This window comes from Vipera berus (genome assembly GCF_964194415.1).
Source record: "Vipera berus genome assembly, chromosome: 1".
In the NCBI taxonomy this organism is placed as follows: Eukaryota; Metazoa; Chordata; class Lepidosauria; order Squamata; family Viperidae; genus Vipera; species Vipera berus.
In genome coordinates this window covers 310,622,141-310,637,300 of record NC_138202.1, presented here as the reverse complement: position 1 = coordinate 310,637,300, position 15,160 = coordinate 310,622,141, and the positions used below count along the sequence as shown (strand labels likewise).

The 15,160-nt window shown below is 36.4% G+C and overlaps 1 protein-coding gene across 1 annotated transcript in view; it reads right to left on the bottom strand.

The window, feature by feature from the left end:
* USH2A (usherin) overlaps window positions 1–15,160 on the bottom strand; it is a gene marked incomplete at both ends in the record, with an annotated part of 493,855 nt that overhangs the window by 318,868 nt on the left and 159,827 nt on the right. Inside the window, 6 exons of the mRNA XM_081312822.1 lie at window positions 8,361–8,546; window positions 11,343–11,423; window positions 11,549–11,752; window positions 13,217–13,490; window positions 14,116–14,246; window positions 14,914–15,102. Of these exons, the coding sequence (XP_081168948.1) occupies window positions 8,361–8,546; window positions 11,343–11,423; window positions 11,549–11,752; window positions 13,217–13,490; window positions 14,116–14,246; window positions 14,914–15,102 (1,065 nt within the window). The remainder of the gene's footprint in view (window positions 1–8,360; window positions 8,547–11,342; window positions 11,424–11,548; window positions 11,753–13,216; window positions 13,491–14,115; window positions 14,247–14,913; window positions 15,103–15,160) is intronic.

The following is a 15,160-nucleotide window of genomic DNA, read 5'->3' as shown; positions in this document are numbered from 1 at the left end:
AGCTGAGAATGTCGCTAAAAATGGGTAGAAACAGGCACAATAATGGCATAGCACGTGAAATTCTTTAATTCCTAATCTAATATGTCCTTAGATAAAGAGAGTGGAACACAGCATCTTTCCACACAAATCAGAAAGAGGTTGCGAAGTGGTTGGGAGGTTTTCTTTTTTTAAAAAAGACATACTTACATTTTATAGTATTCATTACATTGTTATTTTGGTGTGCTTTACCCTGATAGTTTTATAGCAAACAGCAATCTAAAACCTTCCTAAATAATATAAACAGAGGGGTCTGAGTTATTTCAATCAAAAAATAAAGTCATTCAATGAACTTTATTTGCATAGGTATTAGAAATGTTGAAACAGGGTACAACTAGTAGGATGCAAGCACCTGCACAGAGGAAAAGAAATAAATGTGAGAATTTTGATTTGGGAATACCAATTGTTAGAGTGTGTATTAGATAACACAATGCTAAATATTGAGCACCAAGCAGGAAAAGCTTTTTTCCACCTGTCTGGTTGCATATCTAGTTCACTGAGGCTTGAAATCTTATTTGCAAAAGAAGCAAAGTTCAGGTTGAGAAAAGTCCAGAAAAAGTATTCAGGAAAACTATTACCCCTTTGGCATATAGACATATGACTCTTCAGCAGATACCATATACCCATATATGTGGGGCTTGCTAGAGTCATTGCATACAAATGCAACTGCTGTTATGTTTCAATCCTAATTTCATTTGTCCTTCATTCTTGTCTCAGAATGGGTGAAATTAATTTAAAGGTTGGACAAAAAATATTTTATTGGATGAAGGAAGAAGGTAACAAAATGATGCTGGCAGTCTACACTTAGACCACATAATTTAGATCAGATTATGGTCCCACTCACCAAGTAGATAGAGAGTCAGTTTGGTCTGGTGATTAGGATATTGGCCTAGGTATCAGGAGACTGTAAATTCTAGTCCTGCCTTTGGAATGGAAAAACAGCTGAGTGACTTTGGACCAGTCATGTTCTCTCAGCCCAACCTATCCCCCAGGGTTGTTGTTGTGGGGAAAATAGGAGGAGGAAGAAATATTGGTATGTTTTCCACTTTGAGTTGCATGTTGAAAAATGGAGGGAAATTAAAAAAAAAGAATACACCTAGTTGCCTAGGAAAAGCCTAAAAGCAGAATATGAATTAAACAGAATCCTTGCATTTGTGCTCTTGAATGACACACACACACACACACACACACACACACACATATATATATATATATATGGATCTGTCTAATCATCTTTTAAAGTCACCAATGTTGGTGGCTGCCATTACATCTTATGACAGCAGATTCCATGCAATATATGTTTTATGATGCAGTATTTGTGAACCTCTCTTCATTTTGCCTGTACTTTGTTGACACTCTAGAACAGACATGTCAAACACAAGGCCCGGGGGCCGGATCTGGCCCGTGAAGTGGTTTCATGTGGCCCATGAAGCCATCCTGGAAACAGTGAGGGAATGGCCCCCACTGCCTTGGCCTTGGCCCAGAGACCCTCCTTCTGCCAGAGACCCTCAGATCTGTCCCACTCCTGTCCAGGCCCCCATAGGCACCCTTGATGTGAATGATGTAGAGCTGACCACGCCCACCCAGTAGGCCATACGCACTCTAGCCACGCCCACACACTAGGCCACGCCCACCCTGGCCATACCCACCTGGCCCCTTGAGGGCAACCGCAATGCTGATGCGGCCCTCAATGAAATTGAGTTTGACACCCCTGATCTAGAAGATGCACTCTAGAAGAAACAACAGCTACAAAAGATCCATGTGATTTGCTTTTTAATTGCAGTTTGCACATTATTTTTAAATGAAGAAATAGTGCATCTATTTGTATCCCACACTGCAAATCTTTGTTTTCAGAAGCATCTCTGAAATTCATTAAGTCTAAACCTGAAATATGAAACATTAAATGTACGCAAGAAATTAAAGCACTTCTTTTCTTGTTATCAATTTTGAGAAGATGCTGAATAAAGAAAGGAAACCCCATCCCCCAATAAAAAAAACATTTTAGAGTTTTTGCCGTTGTAAAATGAAAATATCAAGGCCTTCATATGAGTATAGTTTCACTGCTAAGAGTACAAAAAGAAGTAAGCAGGGAAGATCTAAGCTGAAAATAGAAATGCAAAATGAAAAGGGCAAACCATATTTTTACTTCAGAAATAACTACTATCTTTTCTGTGTTAGAAAGTACAGCGCACATATATATGATTTGCAGCCTTTACGTTAACAACAATAAAATGTATTTTTCAAGCTAAAATAATCTTTTCCATCAAGGAAACAAATGTTTCTAATACAAGTAATCCTACCCGTATGGTTTTCTGATTTATTGGCACAACCTGAGTTAACAACCAACAGAATTTCAATTCCTCTGAGATTTTCCCTGTCCACCACATTAACTCACACGTTAGTAGGCGGTCACCTATCTAACACATTTCCAAGCACCTGCAGGCCCAACCAGCTGTGCAAATTGCTTTGCAATCAACCTGCTATGGCAGGCAAAAGAAGAAATCTTAGACTGCTAAAATTTGAGCAACTCTTTATATATATAATAGATAGATAGATAGATAGATAGATAGATAGATAGATAGATAGAAAGATAGATAGATAGATAGATAGATAGATAAGATAGATTACACACACACACAAACATACATATATATATATATATATATATATATATATATATATATATATATATATATATATATATATATACACACACACACACAGACATACATATACACACACACACCTAAATTCTACTTACAAGGTTTCCTATAAGAAGCATTATTGTATTAGAAACTCTAAGAGGCACTGTGTATACAGCATGGAAAGCTAACCTCAGTAGACATGCAACATTCTAATTGGCTAATTTATAAAATCTTATACATAACATATTTGTGGATTTTAAAAGGGCCACAAGAAGATTTAAAACACTTTTTTTAAAAAAGAGAGAAGTGCAACCGCATTCAGGATTAAAAATGAAACATCCCTCAGTGAAAACCCTTTTCAAGTAACTGAGGATCTCTCATCATCACTATATCAGACCAAGATAGTCTAACAGTGCTTTTCTTCCTCCCCATTCCTGCGACACTAAGGAGATTTCCAAATTGTTTTCTTCTCCTCCTCAGCTTGTTTTGGAGTTAAATTGTGCTTCTCACTTCATTATTCTGGGAAATAATTCTGGCTTATCCATCAAGGTGTTTCTTACTCTTTAGAGAAATAACCAGTTTCTTATTGAAGCAGATGCTTCAGCATGGACCTAAGCATATATTATCTCCGTGGTGGCCCTCCATGGTGGCCCTCACCCAACAGGGGAGATATGAATTTAATAAAAGGACGCTCAACTTTGAACACTTAGGATTCTGTCTACTCCGTCTAAAGTTAGTTTCAAATATGTCCTGGATAACCACATAAAAGTTTTCTTTTGTAACTTCACTAGAACTTGCCTAGACATTGTCCAACTCTCAGTAAATCTGCAGATGATCCTGTGTCCTATCCCTCTCTTTCAGGATACTGGTCCGGTTGAAGATTGCTTCTGGCTGGCAACATGAGAAAACGACATCACAATGTAATCCCTAATATGTGCTTGCCGCTGATCAAATTCAATATTTACTTTCCTTCAATGGTATTCTAGGTGTCTCTTTTGGTATTTCTTTTTTCAAGTTCCTCCAAAGCCAATAGTCTGGGACTAATGCACATTGAGGCCTAAGAGCAAAAGTGCCTTGTGAGATTTCCAGTGACCAAACCATCAGTCAAACTGCCCATCAGATACTCAGGAGAAACACAGGCTCCTCTGGATCACATTAACCATCTAGGGCAGACCAATATAAATATACTTTCCTGCAGTATTGGCAGCACCAATACTGTAAACTCTAAAGCAGGGGTGTCAAACTCAATTTCATTGAAGGCCACAATCAGCATTATGGTTGCCCCAAAGGGCCAGTTGCTATCCCCTTCTCTCCCTCAGGCTTGCCCCACAGAAGCCTCTCCTATTCTATCCTCTTCTCTCCATCACACTTGCCCTAACAACATCTCTCCCCCCTCACTCCTCCTCCTTACTGCCCAAACCCCTCCTTTTATATCCTCTCCTTTCCATGCATTCACTCACTGCCCGGATGGCCTTTTCCACGCAGTGCATGCACTGATTCTGGAGTCCCTGCCAAGCCCCAGCAGCCCTGCATCTCCAGCTGACTCTTCCCCCGAAGACTGTGTTCTGCTGCCAGCCACCCCTGAGGCCACTGGAAGCCCCAATCAGTTGGAGCTGATCCCAGGGCCTCAGCAGAGCCCCAACAACACTGCGACTGCAGCTGACTCTCCCCAGGCCTCTGGCACTGCCACCACTTCAGCTCACCCTCCCTCACACACATTACATATTCAATCACCCCCTCCTACTAGTCTGCTTGAGGGCCAGATCTAAACAGAACTAAAAACATCAAGCGTAGAATCTGGCCCATGGACCTTGAGTTTGACATGTCTGCTCTAGAGGAACTAGAGAGTGATCTGATCATGGTGAGGGACTTTTGGAAATGTCATCTATATGCAGATCATATTATAGTATCCTGAGATAAAAACTAGATACAGTCTGTATGTATTGGGGTCTCAAGTACTTGGGGATTTCATTACAATGCTGTGATGGAAACCAGCAGCTCAAAGACAAATATCATTGTGGGGCAAGGAGGTTGGTAAAGCAGCAACAAATCAAACAGCACAGAAACAAGGATTCTCTCAATATCCCATACTGCTATTGGACAATATTGGGGAATTGTCAGAAATTGTCAGAAATTGCCTAATTGTTTATCACAAAGCTTGAAATTGTGAAGGAATTCAAAAATCCAAGGTAGAAGAAAAGGGTCCCTGTTATTGGTTCTTTCTCATAAAATGCATAGAAAAGGCATCAGATGGATTTTTTACTTGTAGGAAAGTATATAATAAAGTGTGAAAAATGCATCAGATCTTCCCTGATCTAGAAGTATTGTTTATAAGGAACGAGGAAACATTTTATTAGCTATGGAAGAATGTTATGTGATGGATGGATGGATCGATAGATGGATGGATGGATGATAGATAGATAGATAGATAGATAGATAGATAGATAGGAGAGAGGGAGAGAATTTGTGTAGGTGTGAATGAGTTAATAGAGGAGAGCTATGGGAGACAGAAATTATTATTACTTTGGCTGTGAACACACATTCCATGAAACTACTATGTTTAATTTTTTCTGGCTTTGTACAATAGGTGAACCCATCCAATTCTGATCTGTTCATCAAATAATGGTTAAATAAATTGTATGTGTGTTTTCATTTTTTTTCTCTTCCTTGCTCACTTGCATAGGATGTCTCTCCTGACATCCTCTATTGCAAGAAACAATGAGAGTTGCTGTGTGGAGAGCCCAAGATCTGAAGTCTTGGTACCTATTATAGTTCTTAAAAGATGAGTGTGCCATTAAGAATAGATTTACAATTAACCTTGTGTCCATGATTTCCTATCATTGGAGTTTCTCTTCAGAAATAGGAGCTCACACTCAGCTTGCATATGTCAACTGATAGGAGAATTTTATTAAATACTGACTTGGTATTTAAGCCACTAAGGTCATGGACAATAAACCACTATATACAGTGGTTTCCATTTTTGCTTCCCAAGCATCCCTCCCTTTTTCCCCCCACTTCATATCAAATCTGGTTTGAAACTTACAGGAACTTCAATGACATTTTGCAGAACAGGTGTCCAGTTTTTCTTTATATTCTAGCCAATGTTTACAAAATAAGGTACATTTCTTTAATGTCACTTAATTTCAAAACCTATTTGTCTGATTGCCAAAAATGATGACTGATACAATTTAAACCAAGAATACAATCAATGAGGAAGAGTGAGCAATAAATAGAAAATGCTGATGTTTGTTCAGAATTATCTTGGAGATATCAGAACTGTCATTCTCCAAATATTTGTGCTGACAAAAGTCTGTTCATGTGAATTTAAGCAAACAGCAAGTAAAACTGGTATTATCAGGTAGCTGAAGTGAAAAGTCCTTGGAAAACATTCAGTTGACCATAATGCTTTCAAAGCTTCAAACTTTTTAACTCAAGTTTTGCCAGCTCTCTAAATCAATAAGAAATTGCCTCATGTACTTTAAATCTTCCACTAGTAAAAAATATGCTCCTTCAAATTTAAAGATGTATATTATATTACTATATTTATTCAAAGGAAAGTTAACATACTAATTTCTACCACCATCCCTTATATAAGAAACATTTATTTTTAAGAGCTGTCTAAGAAATTGTGGAGCAAAAAATATTGATAAGCTTGCAGAAGATTAAATAGATTCATTGGATTCTATTTTTGGTCTGAAAAGGACATTCAAGGTGACTTATAAATTTGAAATTCGTTTTGCAAAACAAACAAATAAAGCCTACATTATTTCAAGAAGACTCAGTCCCACCAAAGAAAGTTTTTCCTTCAGTTCCTAAGGACTGGATACTAGACCACCAATCTAGCATTTTATTCTTCATGAGAACTAGATCGATACTCTATTCCCTAATAAATAGGAGGTGCAGTGATGAATAATCCATTGCTCTATATTTTTTAGTAAAAAAGAGGTTTAAAGTTAGATCCACTGGCAATGATAATCAATAGCTACTGGTTTTATGAACAACTTCATTTTTGCTGAAAGTTGGATCAAATAAAGCCTTGGTTAGATATTATAGGACCAAGAATGAATCTTGTGATGAAACACAAGATAGATAGATGTTTCATCCAATGTTTATTCCCTCATTTGCTTAACTTATATCAAGACTTGCTTCAATCGCAATTTTAGATTCCTTTAATATTTTCTGTTTCCTGTTTCTAAACAGACAGGTAAAGGTAAAGGTTCCCTCGCACATGTGTGCTAGTCGTTTCTGACTCTAGGGGCCGGTGCTCATCTCCATTTCAAAGCCAAAGAGCCAGCGCTTGTCTGAGGACATCTCCGTGGTCATGTGGCCGACATGACTAGACGCCAAAGGCGCACGGAATGCTGTTACCTTCCCACCGTAGTGGTCCCTATTTTTCTACTTGCATTTTTACGTGCTTTCGAACTGCTAGGTTGGCAGAAGCTGGGATGAGTAACAGGCACTCACTCTGTTATGCAGCACTCGGGATTTGACCCGCCAAACTGCCAACCTTCTGATCAACAAGCTCAGCGTCCTAACCCACTGAGCCACCGCGTCCCTAAAACAGACAAGCCTGATCCATTAAAACTGTTATATGAACAATTATCTATTATCTGTCTGTCTGTCTTCTGCCTGCCTGCCTGCCTGCCTGCCTATCTATCTATCTATCTATCTATCTATCTATCTATCTATCTATCTATCATAATCTACTTTTGATCAATGTGCATCCAACAATCTAGCCTTGATTTACTGCCATTTCAGTGTATCATACTCATTATGTTTTCATTGCCTTTATAATAAACACTTTTCTGGGTTATAACCCGACATTCCAGCCCCACCATATAGAATAAGCTTTTCAACTTAATCATTATTTCTTCTCAATTTGCCGGTTACAATAGGCAATTTCTAGATCAGTATTTCTACACCGAAAACAACAGAATCAGATAATGCCAAGGGAACGGGCAATTGCCCTACCACCTGGACAATTGCCCAGCCATTTCATTCTGTGGGCATATTCCTTGAATGTAAAATAAGCTTAAATATATGCTAGAGAGATGTGCTTTAGCATGCACAATAATAATGTTCCATTATACTGAAATTTTAAAAAAGCATCTGTGATATAACTCCTACTTATAAAGGATTGCAAGTCAGCCTTCTAATATATATATATATTGCAGTTTTAGAATTAATGTTAAAATGATTCAAAAATTCACATTAGTGATAACAAACTAAATTTCACAAAAAAGAAAATGAATAGAAAAAAAAAGAGTTCCTGCAACCTTTAGCCTGTTTATGTCTAGCCAATTCTGATAAAGATGGTGATCTGAAACTGACTACCCTTTCAAAGTCCATCTTCTCTTTGACCTGAGCACTACTAAAATGAGTTCTTCTCTACTTAACTCTGTCTTGACTTTACTACACTCTATCCTTGTTGATACAAAGCCTGGGCTGCTCTCTTTCTTCTTCTAGTTATGCAAACACAGAATGTATAAGCAATATTTGAGTTTACGTTTGACACGCCGGCAAAAAAGTTAAAATATTGATGAAATGATTTCCACAAAATGGCACTTGGATATTCATTTCCTCATATGGCATTTCCTGGAAATCATTTTGCCAATAAATAGTACACATGAAAACTAAACTTTATATTATTGTTTTAAAGCTATATTTACTGGCACATACCTGTACATGAACTAGTATTAGAAATCTCTGTACTGACAATAAATATGTTGGAAACATCTTCACTGGAAGCTTTCAAAATATACTTTTCAATTACACCTTTGACCCCAACTGGTTCATTCCATGTAACTTCAATGCTGTAACCATTTATGCTGTGAATTCTTGAGAGAGTCAGCACCTTTTGTGGTACTGCGAATGAATAAAAGAGAAACAGAGAGAACAGCAGACTTAAGAAGACTATTGCTCCATTCTTCACTTTTAATAGTTGCAGTAAATCAGGTTCACCATTAGCATATATACAATTTATTAGAGTTGTAACTTTCCAGCATTGATTTAATATGACTACACATCTTGAGCCATTCAGCATTAGCTATATTTCAAAACTATCAGAACTCTACATATGTAATGTTCTTCATTCTCCAGTTGAGGTATCAAAGAAACATCACTTTAAAGAGAATGAAGTGGAATTTAATAGTTCAAACAGCATAATGACACTACCAGGAAAGAATGATAAGTAGATGTTGATAAAGTGGGACTCTACATTGAATGAAAAGAAATCCAAAAACTTTCTCTAAAATTTTGTTTTATACTAAATCTATACAGTTTGTATATTGCATATTTGTATATTGAATGCTCCCTAAAAGCAAAATTTAATGGGCCATCCCCCACAACAATAACCCTATAGAATATGTATTTAATCTTATTCCAGATTATCCATAGAATTTGTCTGTCAAAGACAACAGAAAGTGAGTTGGGCCAATTGCTTTATTATATGTGCATAGAATGTTTTGCTGTGGACCAGTTAAGAACAACTGGAAACTGAGAAGATTGTTTACTTTACAAAATAAATATGAAATCTATGTCAAATCAGGTTCAAATGAACAGGTTCCTGTCAACAATATGGAAGTGTTTTGCTGTTGCCTTCTTTCAAAATATTTTTTTCAACTTTTTTTTTACCTAGACTACAACCATGATATTTCCTGATGATGTATCCATGTCTTATCTTGCTTAGCTTCCAGAGATTAGTCAAAGTCAGATAGGTGCTGCTTATTTAGCAGTATATGGGAAATGATTAATGGAAACTTTCATTGAAGCATTAAGAATAGTCAAAACTCAACTCATTGGAGCCTTACTAACATAGTAAAATATTCTAGTTTTTAATAACCTCTATCTACTTATTAAATACTGCTACATCAAATAAAAATCTAGTAAGAAACAACTTTATCTGAGGTGACTGCACAAAGGATAAAAGAAAAGGCTTAAAGAACTCTCCGGCAGAATGATACATAATGGTTTTGCCATAAATGCCTATCTACTCAAGAATCTTAATGATTAGAACTGCTGAAGCATTTCTTAACTAAGTATTTCTCTTTTTAGGCCTCCCTAGCCAGATTTGTTTTAAAAATTTTCCAATGGGGAGAGAAGGGAACTGCATAGAAATGATATGTAACTTTTCTAAATGTTGTCCAAGTATGATGCCTCCTAAAAGTAGCAATCAGATCTACTTATAGCGTATCAGATTGCTGACATTACTTACATAAATATATTGGTTTTATTGGTTCTGAAATACATCACTGAGCAAGGTATAGCAGATGGCCTTTTCATAGGGGACATAACAAAACTGACTAAAATAATTAAATAGTGCAATTATTTTCTAGCCCTTGGGAACACGTAGCTGCTAGTGCTCTGGTCAGATTGTAAACAAAAATTTAAGGTCTAACTTACTTCTGGTCAGACAATTAAGACAAAAATATGGCTGCATTTACTTGCTTTAGAATGGTTGACCACATGGTGGCATTAAGCTGTATAAGCAAAACATCTGCAAGTAAAAACCCTTTGCTTTGAAAAAAAAAACATGTTGAAATCAGCTTTTGTGACTTATGCACTTTTGTTACCTAGACATCTATTTGCAGTTAGCAGCTGTGGGAAGGAATGCTTTTCCACCAATATTAGATGTGATCCCTTTTGAATCACCCCTTCTGAATTATTTGTTTAAATGATTTTAGTGTTTACTTTAATACTCATTTTAAATTACTTTTAATTTTTTTAGATTGGGAAGGTAATATTTTCTTTTACAGATGTGTTAACCTTCTTGAGTACAGGTAACTGTCAACTTACAATCATAATTGGGCCTTTCTTGCCACTGTTATTAAGTGATTCACTATAGTTGTTAAGTTAGCAACATATCTGTTAAGTGAATTTGGCTTCCCCCTCGACACTGCTTGTCAGAAGGCTGCAAAAGGGAATCACATGACCCCAAGACACTGCAACCATCATAAATACATGCCAATTTCCAAGCATCTGAACCACAGATATGTCCAGCTGTGCCTCTTCCAATTCTGCCCTTTTTTTTTAAAAAAAGGAGAAAAATTGAATTCAGAAATCCCCAAAGAAATATAATCAATATTGGCCAATAGGTAGAATGGAAAAAGCAAAGGATTTCTTTCTGGGGCTCTTTTTGGATTTTTTGAAGTGCGGTCCAGAAGGAAATCACTTTCAAAATACATTTATGGAATGTTATTATTACTTCTGTAAAAATAAGGCAAAAGTATAAGGAACAAGTAAAGAGAGGCAGTTTGGTGTAATGGTTAAGGTTTTGGTCTAGTCCTGCCCTAGGCATGAAAGCCAGCTGTGTGACATTGGGCTAGTCACTCTCTCTCAACCCAACTCATCTCACAAGGTTGTTGTGAGGGAAAATAGGGGGAGGAAAAAGTAGTGGTATATTTGTTGCCTTGCGTTATATATGAAAAGTAAAAGATAGGATAAAAATCTAAAGAAAAAGAAAACAGAATTTCCATACCCGAAACTTCTTACTCGTATGTTATCAGTCTGTAGCCAGCAAAGCTGTAAAATTGACTGAGTTGAATTTCTTGCATTACTTGCTTACTGTGTTTTGCTAGTGCCAATCTAAATATGTCCATACTGACATATTGGCAACCTAAATAAAGACTTCATGTGGGAACACTATGCAGAAACATTAATTACCTGATTCTCTTGTGCGGCTACGGCTCCAGGCACTAGATACAGATCCCCCTTCATTAGAAGCAATTACCCGATATAAATATTCTTGAGGGAGGAAGAGGGAGAGAGAGAGGGGGAGAGAGAGAAAGAGAGAGAGAGAGAGAGATTAATATAGAATCATTGCAAAGTGAACAAAAATCATACCTTTAAGGAAGGAGCCACTGTGGTACCTGTAAATGGTTGCAGGCCATTATCATATAAATGTTTCTCTTTTCCTTGATACACTAAGATGGAGTCATTTCCCCTGCAGTTTACAGCACTGTCAGTTGATAGGCATCCATCCAGATTGACTCTGACAGCACTGCTGGACACAGATGCCAAGTTAACGACAGCACTTCGTGTAAATTTAACATCCTTCATGCAGCCTCCAAAACCTAGCAAATAGTAAGGGGATTAGCAGCAGGTAAAGGGCTTCAGCTGTTAATTAAAAGCACGTTTTACTTCTTACAGTGCTACATTTTAGTTCTATAGGGAGTTACATATAAATGTTAAACTTTCGATTATGATTCTATGTGTTTGTTTGGCTATATAACATTTTTGCTTCATGCTACTTTTGGGAAGGGTCAGCAAAAAACAGGCAAAAAGATTGATTTTGAAATTGTAGCTCAAATGCAAATACAAATTAATGTGATTTGTGATTAACTATTTTATTCATATCATAGAACAGGGGTGTTAAATTGCCGGCCCGCAGGCCGGACACGTCGCGACAAAACCGCGCCCACCCCATTGTCGGCAGTGGGGAAAAAGCTCCGATACGTCACGTGATATCACATGATGTCATGAGTTTGACATGTCTGTCATAGAGGATATTCTTTTGCGGGATTTCAAATGCATATTTCCCAGGTTAATTGTATAGAAAATGTGAATTTGGATATGTTTGGAGTATCATTGCTACCTACTTATAAGCATATTATTTTCCCGTAGTTTTATTTTCTTAAATAATACTGTCTAAATTTTTGCATTACATGTTATCAGATATTTAGGTGCAAGGAACCTAAAAAGCTGTATCTGTACTAGGTATCAAGCTGTCTTACCATTTAAAGATGTAATGCCCATTTTGCCTAGTAGCCATTATCACAGTTACAGGTGACCTAGTAACATCTCCCAACCTACTGACTCTGGAGTAGGCAGAAACATTTGCAGCAAATAATAAGTATACAAGTCTGGAGTTCTAATTTGTCAAGTCAGTGTTATCTCCTGGCAGCTGCCTGGACTCATCCCTGCAATTTTCTTGGCAAGATTTGGTTTGTTCTTGGCTGCTTCCAAAGGCTGAGAAAGAGTGCCCGGCCTAAAATTACCCTGCAGGTTTTGTATCTAAGATGGGATTAGAACTCAGGAGCTCAGGGATTCTAGCCTGGTGCTTTAACCACTACACCAGACTGCCCCTTTGAATTGGCATATATATATTATGTATTATTTATAAATTAATTAAATACATGCATTTAAAATTATTTTTGAACAAAGCATCTCTACACCAGAGATTGTTTATTTCTATGTGTAGCTTTGAAATATTTATTGTTAGCTACATTGGTTAAACTAAGCATGAGTAATAGTATAATGAATATAATTAATTATTTAATTTTAAAAAGTAGCATGGAATTCAAAGTAACATACTAAGTGGTCCTATTTAAGTATAATTACGTAAATATTACTTAAACATACAGGAGGGGATGCAAGATGAATGGATACATTTCTATTTACACACGAATCAAAGTGAAATTTGCTGATTTCTCCCCCCCCCCATGCAAACTTTGATTCAAGCTATAAACATTTCCAATAAATATGTGCACCATGTTATTTATGTGCAAACCTTTTCCTACTTTCCATATAGTACACACCCTGTTCTAAGCCCAGCTCTTTAAATGTTCCCTGGACCTCAACTGGAGTCCCTCCAAGGTAGACTGGAGAGTTTACAAATAGCTGTTCCAAATCAGGTTCCATCACATGATCTGTCCATTCATTCATCCTTGCTGAAGCTACTGATCCTCTTTTTGACAAAATAATTTTATTCCAATTTCCATCACAGTAAGACAATCCCAACCAGAGATTCACATTTGTGGACACAATGCCATTATTTAGTAGGAAAATCAGACTTCCACTTTTCAGTTCTGCCTGCCATTTGAAATTAAAACAGGAGAGAGAGAGAGAGAGAAAGAGAGAGAGAGATGATTGCAGGAAAAAAACAACCAATCTAGCATCTGAATTTAAATCATTCAAAAAGTGCAGTGATTTTTAAGGAATATAGTTTTAAGTCTCAATGACTATTGAATTTCCGGGAGAAGAAATAAAAAACAATGCAAGAAATTACAAATACTGCTGGGGTTACTGGGTTTAAAAGCAAAATCCAAGCTTTTGTGATATACACAGTTTTTCTCAAATGAATTTGTAAAGAATATCCTTTTTTGTATAATATTTCATTTTTAACATAAAATGAAAATATCCAAAGTCAGTTCAACAGGACGTATCCTGCTGCCTGCAGTTCTTACAGAACTGGAATGGGAGGAGAATCAATTTGTGTGTCTCTCTATGTGTGTCTGTTTCTTTCATTTTTACAAGCCAGAGACAATGTTTCTACAATTTAAAATTGAATTAAAAAATCTATGCAACAAGTGACCTCAATTGGCCATTCCAAAATATGAAAATATTTCATTAAAAATTGTCTGCATCCTGCTCACAAGCAATCTACAATTAAACCAAGTAAGCAAAACAACCAAGCAAAAACAACAAACAAACCTACAGCAATGTAATCAGGACCATCTTTATTGTAAATGAACAGAAGTAATCCACTGAATTGATCTGTTTTAAACATAAAGGAGATCTCAAAATCCATGCCACCATGAAAAATATTTGAATGGAGTTCTAGGAAACCTTAAGGAGAAAGGCAAGAATATTATACTATAGGTGCTATAAGTGAAAATTAAATTTAATATGAATCATGCATAGAATTACATATAATATCAGTCTAAGGAATGCAGGTCTACGTTTTCAAGCATATACATGTAAGATATATATAAATCTGTAATTCATTCCACATACAGTATATTAGTAATGCACACATATTAGCAACATACATGAAAACATATCCATTCTTTTCAACTGATACCCTCCTAAAAAAAGGGGGGGAAATAGACAGTGGATGACAGGCAGATTTTTTTTATATATTCATTTGCATCCATCCCTCTGTTTTTACAAGCCAGTTGTGCTTTGGCTGATTTTGATATGATTTTTCCCTTTTTATGAATTTTATATTTTTAAATAACGTTGGATTTTTCAGTTTTCATTGAGTTTAACTTAATACATGCTCAAAAATAACAGAACCAAAAGGTAAGTAATAATAACATAATAACAAAATTGTAAGGGACCTTAGAGGTCTTCTAGTCCAACCCCTTACTCAAGCAGGGAACCCTATAACATTTCAGACAAATGGTTGTCCAATCTCTTCTTAAAAACCTCCAATGTCGGAGCAATAATCTTTTGTCTAAAACAGAAAGAAAAACAGATATTTTTTTCTAACAATTTTACCATATGATTATACCTTTCCCAAGAAAATGTGCTCCATCTTCAAGGCTAGTAGGACAACCTTCCCAACTGTGATAAGCATTTCTTTGCTCTAATGCCTTTTCCCATTTTAAAGGTTCCCAGACTTCATATGGATGATGCATCTTTTGCAAAAAGATATCACGGAGACACCCCACAAATCCTTTTGTGACTATTTTAGTTGGGCCTGATTAATGAATAAATAAACAAATTGCAAAGTTATTAGAATTTCAAAATGAAGAGAA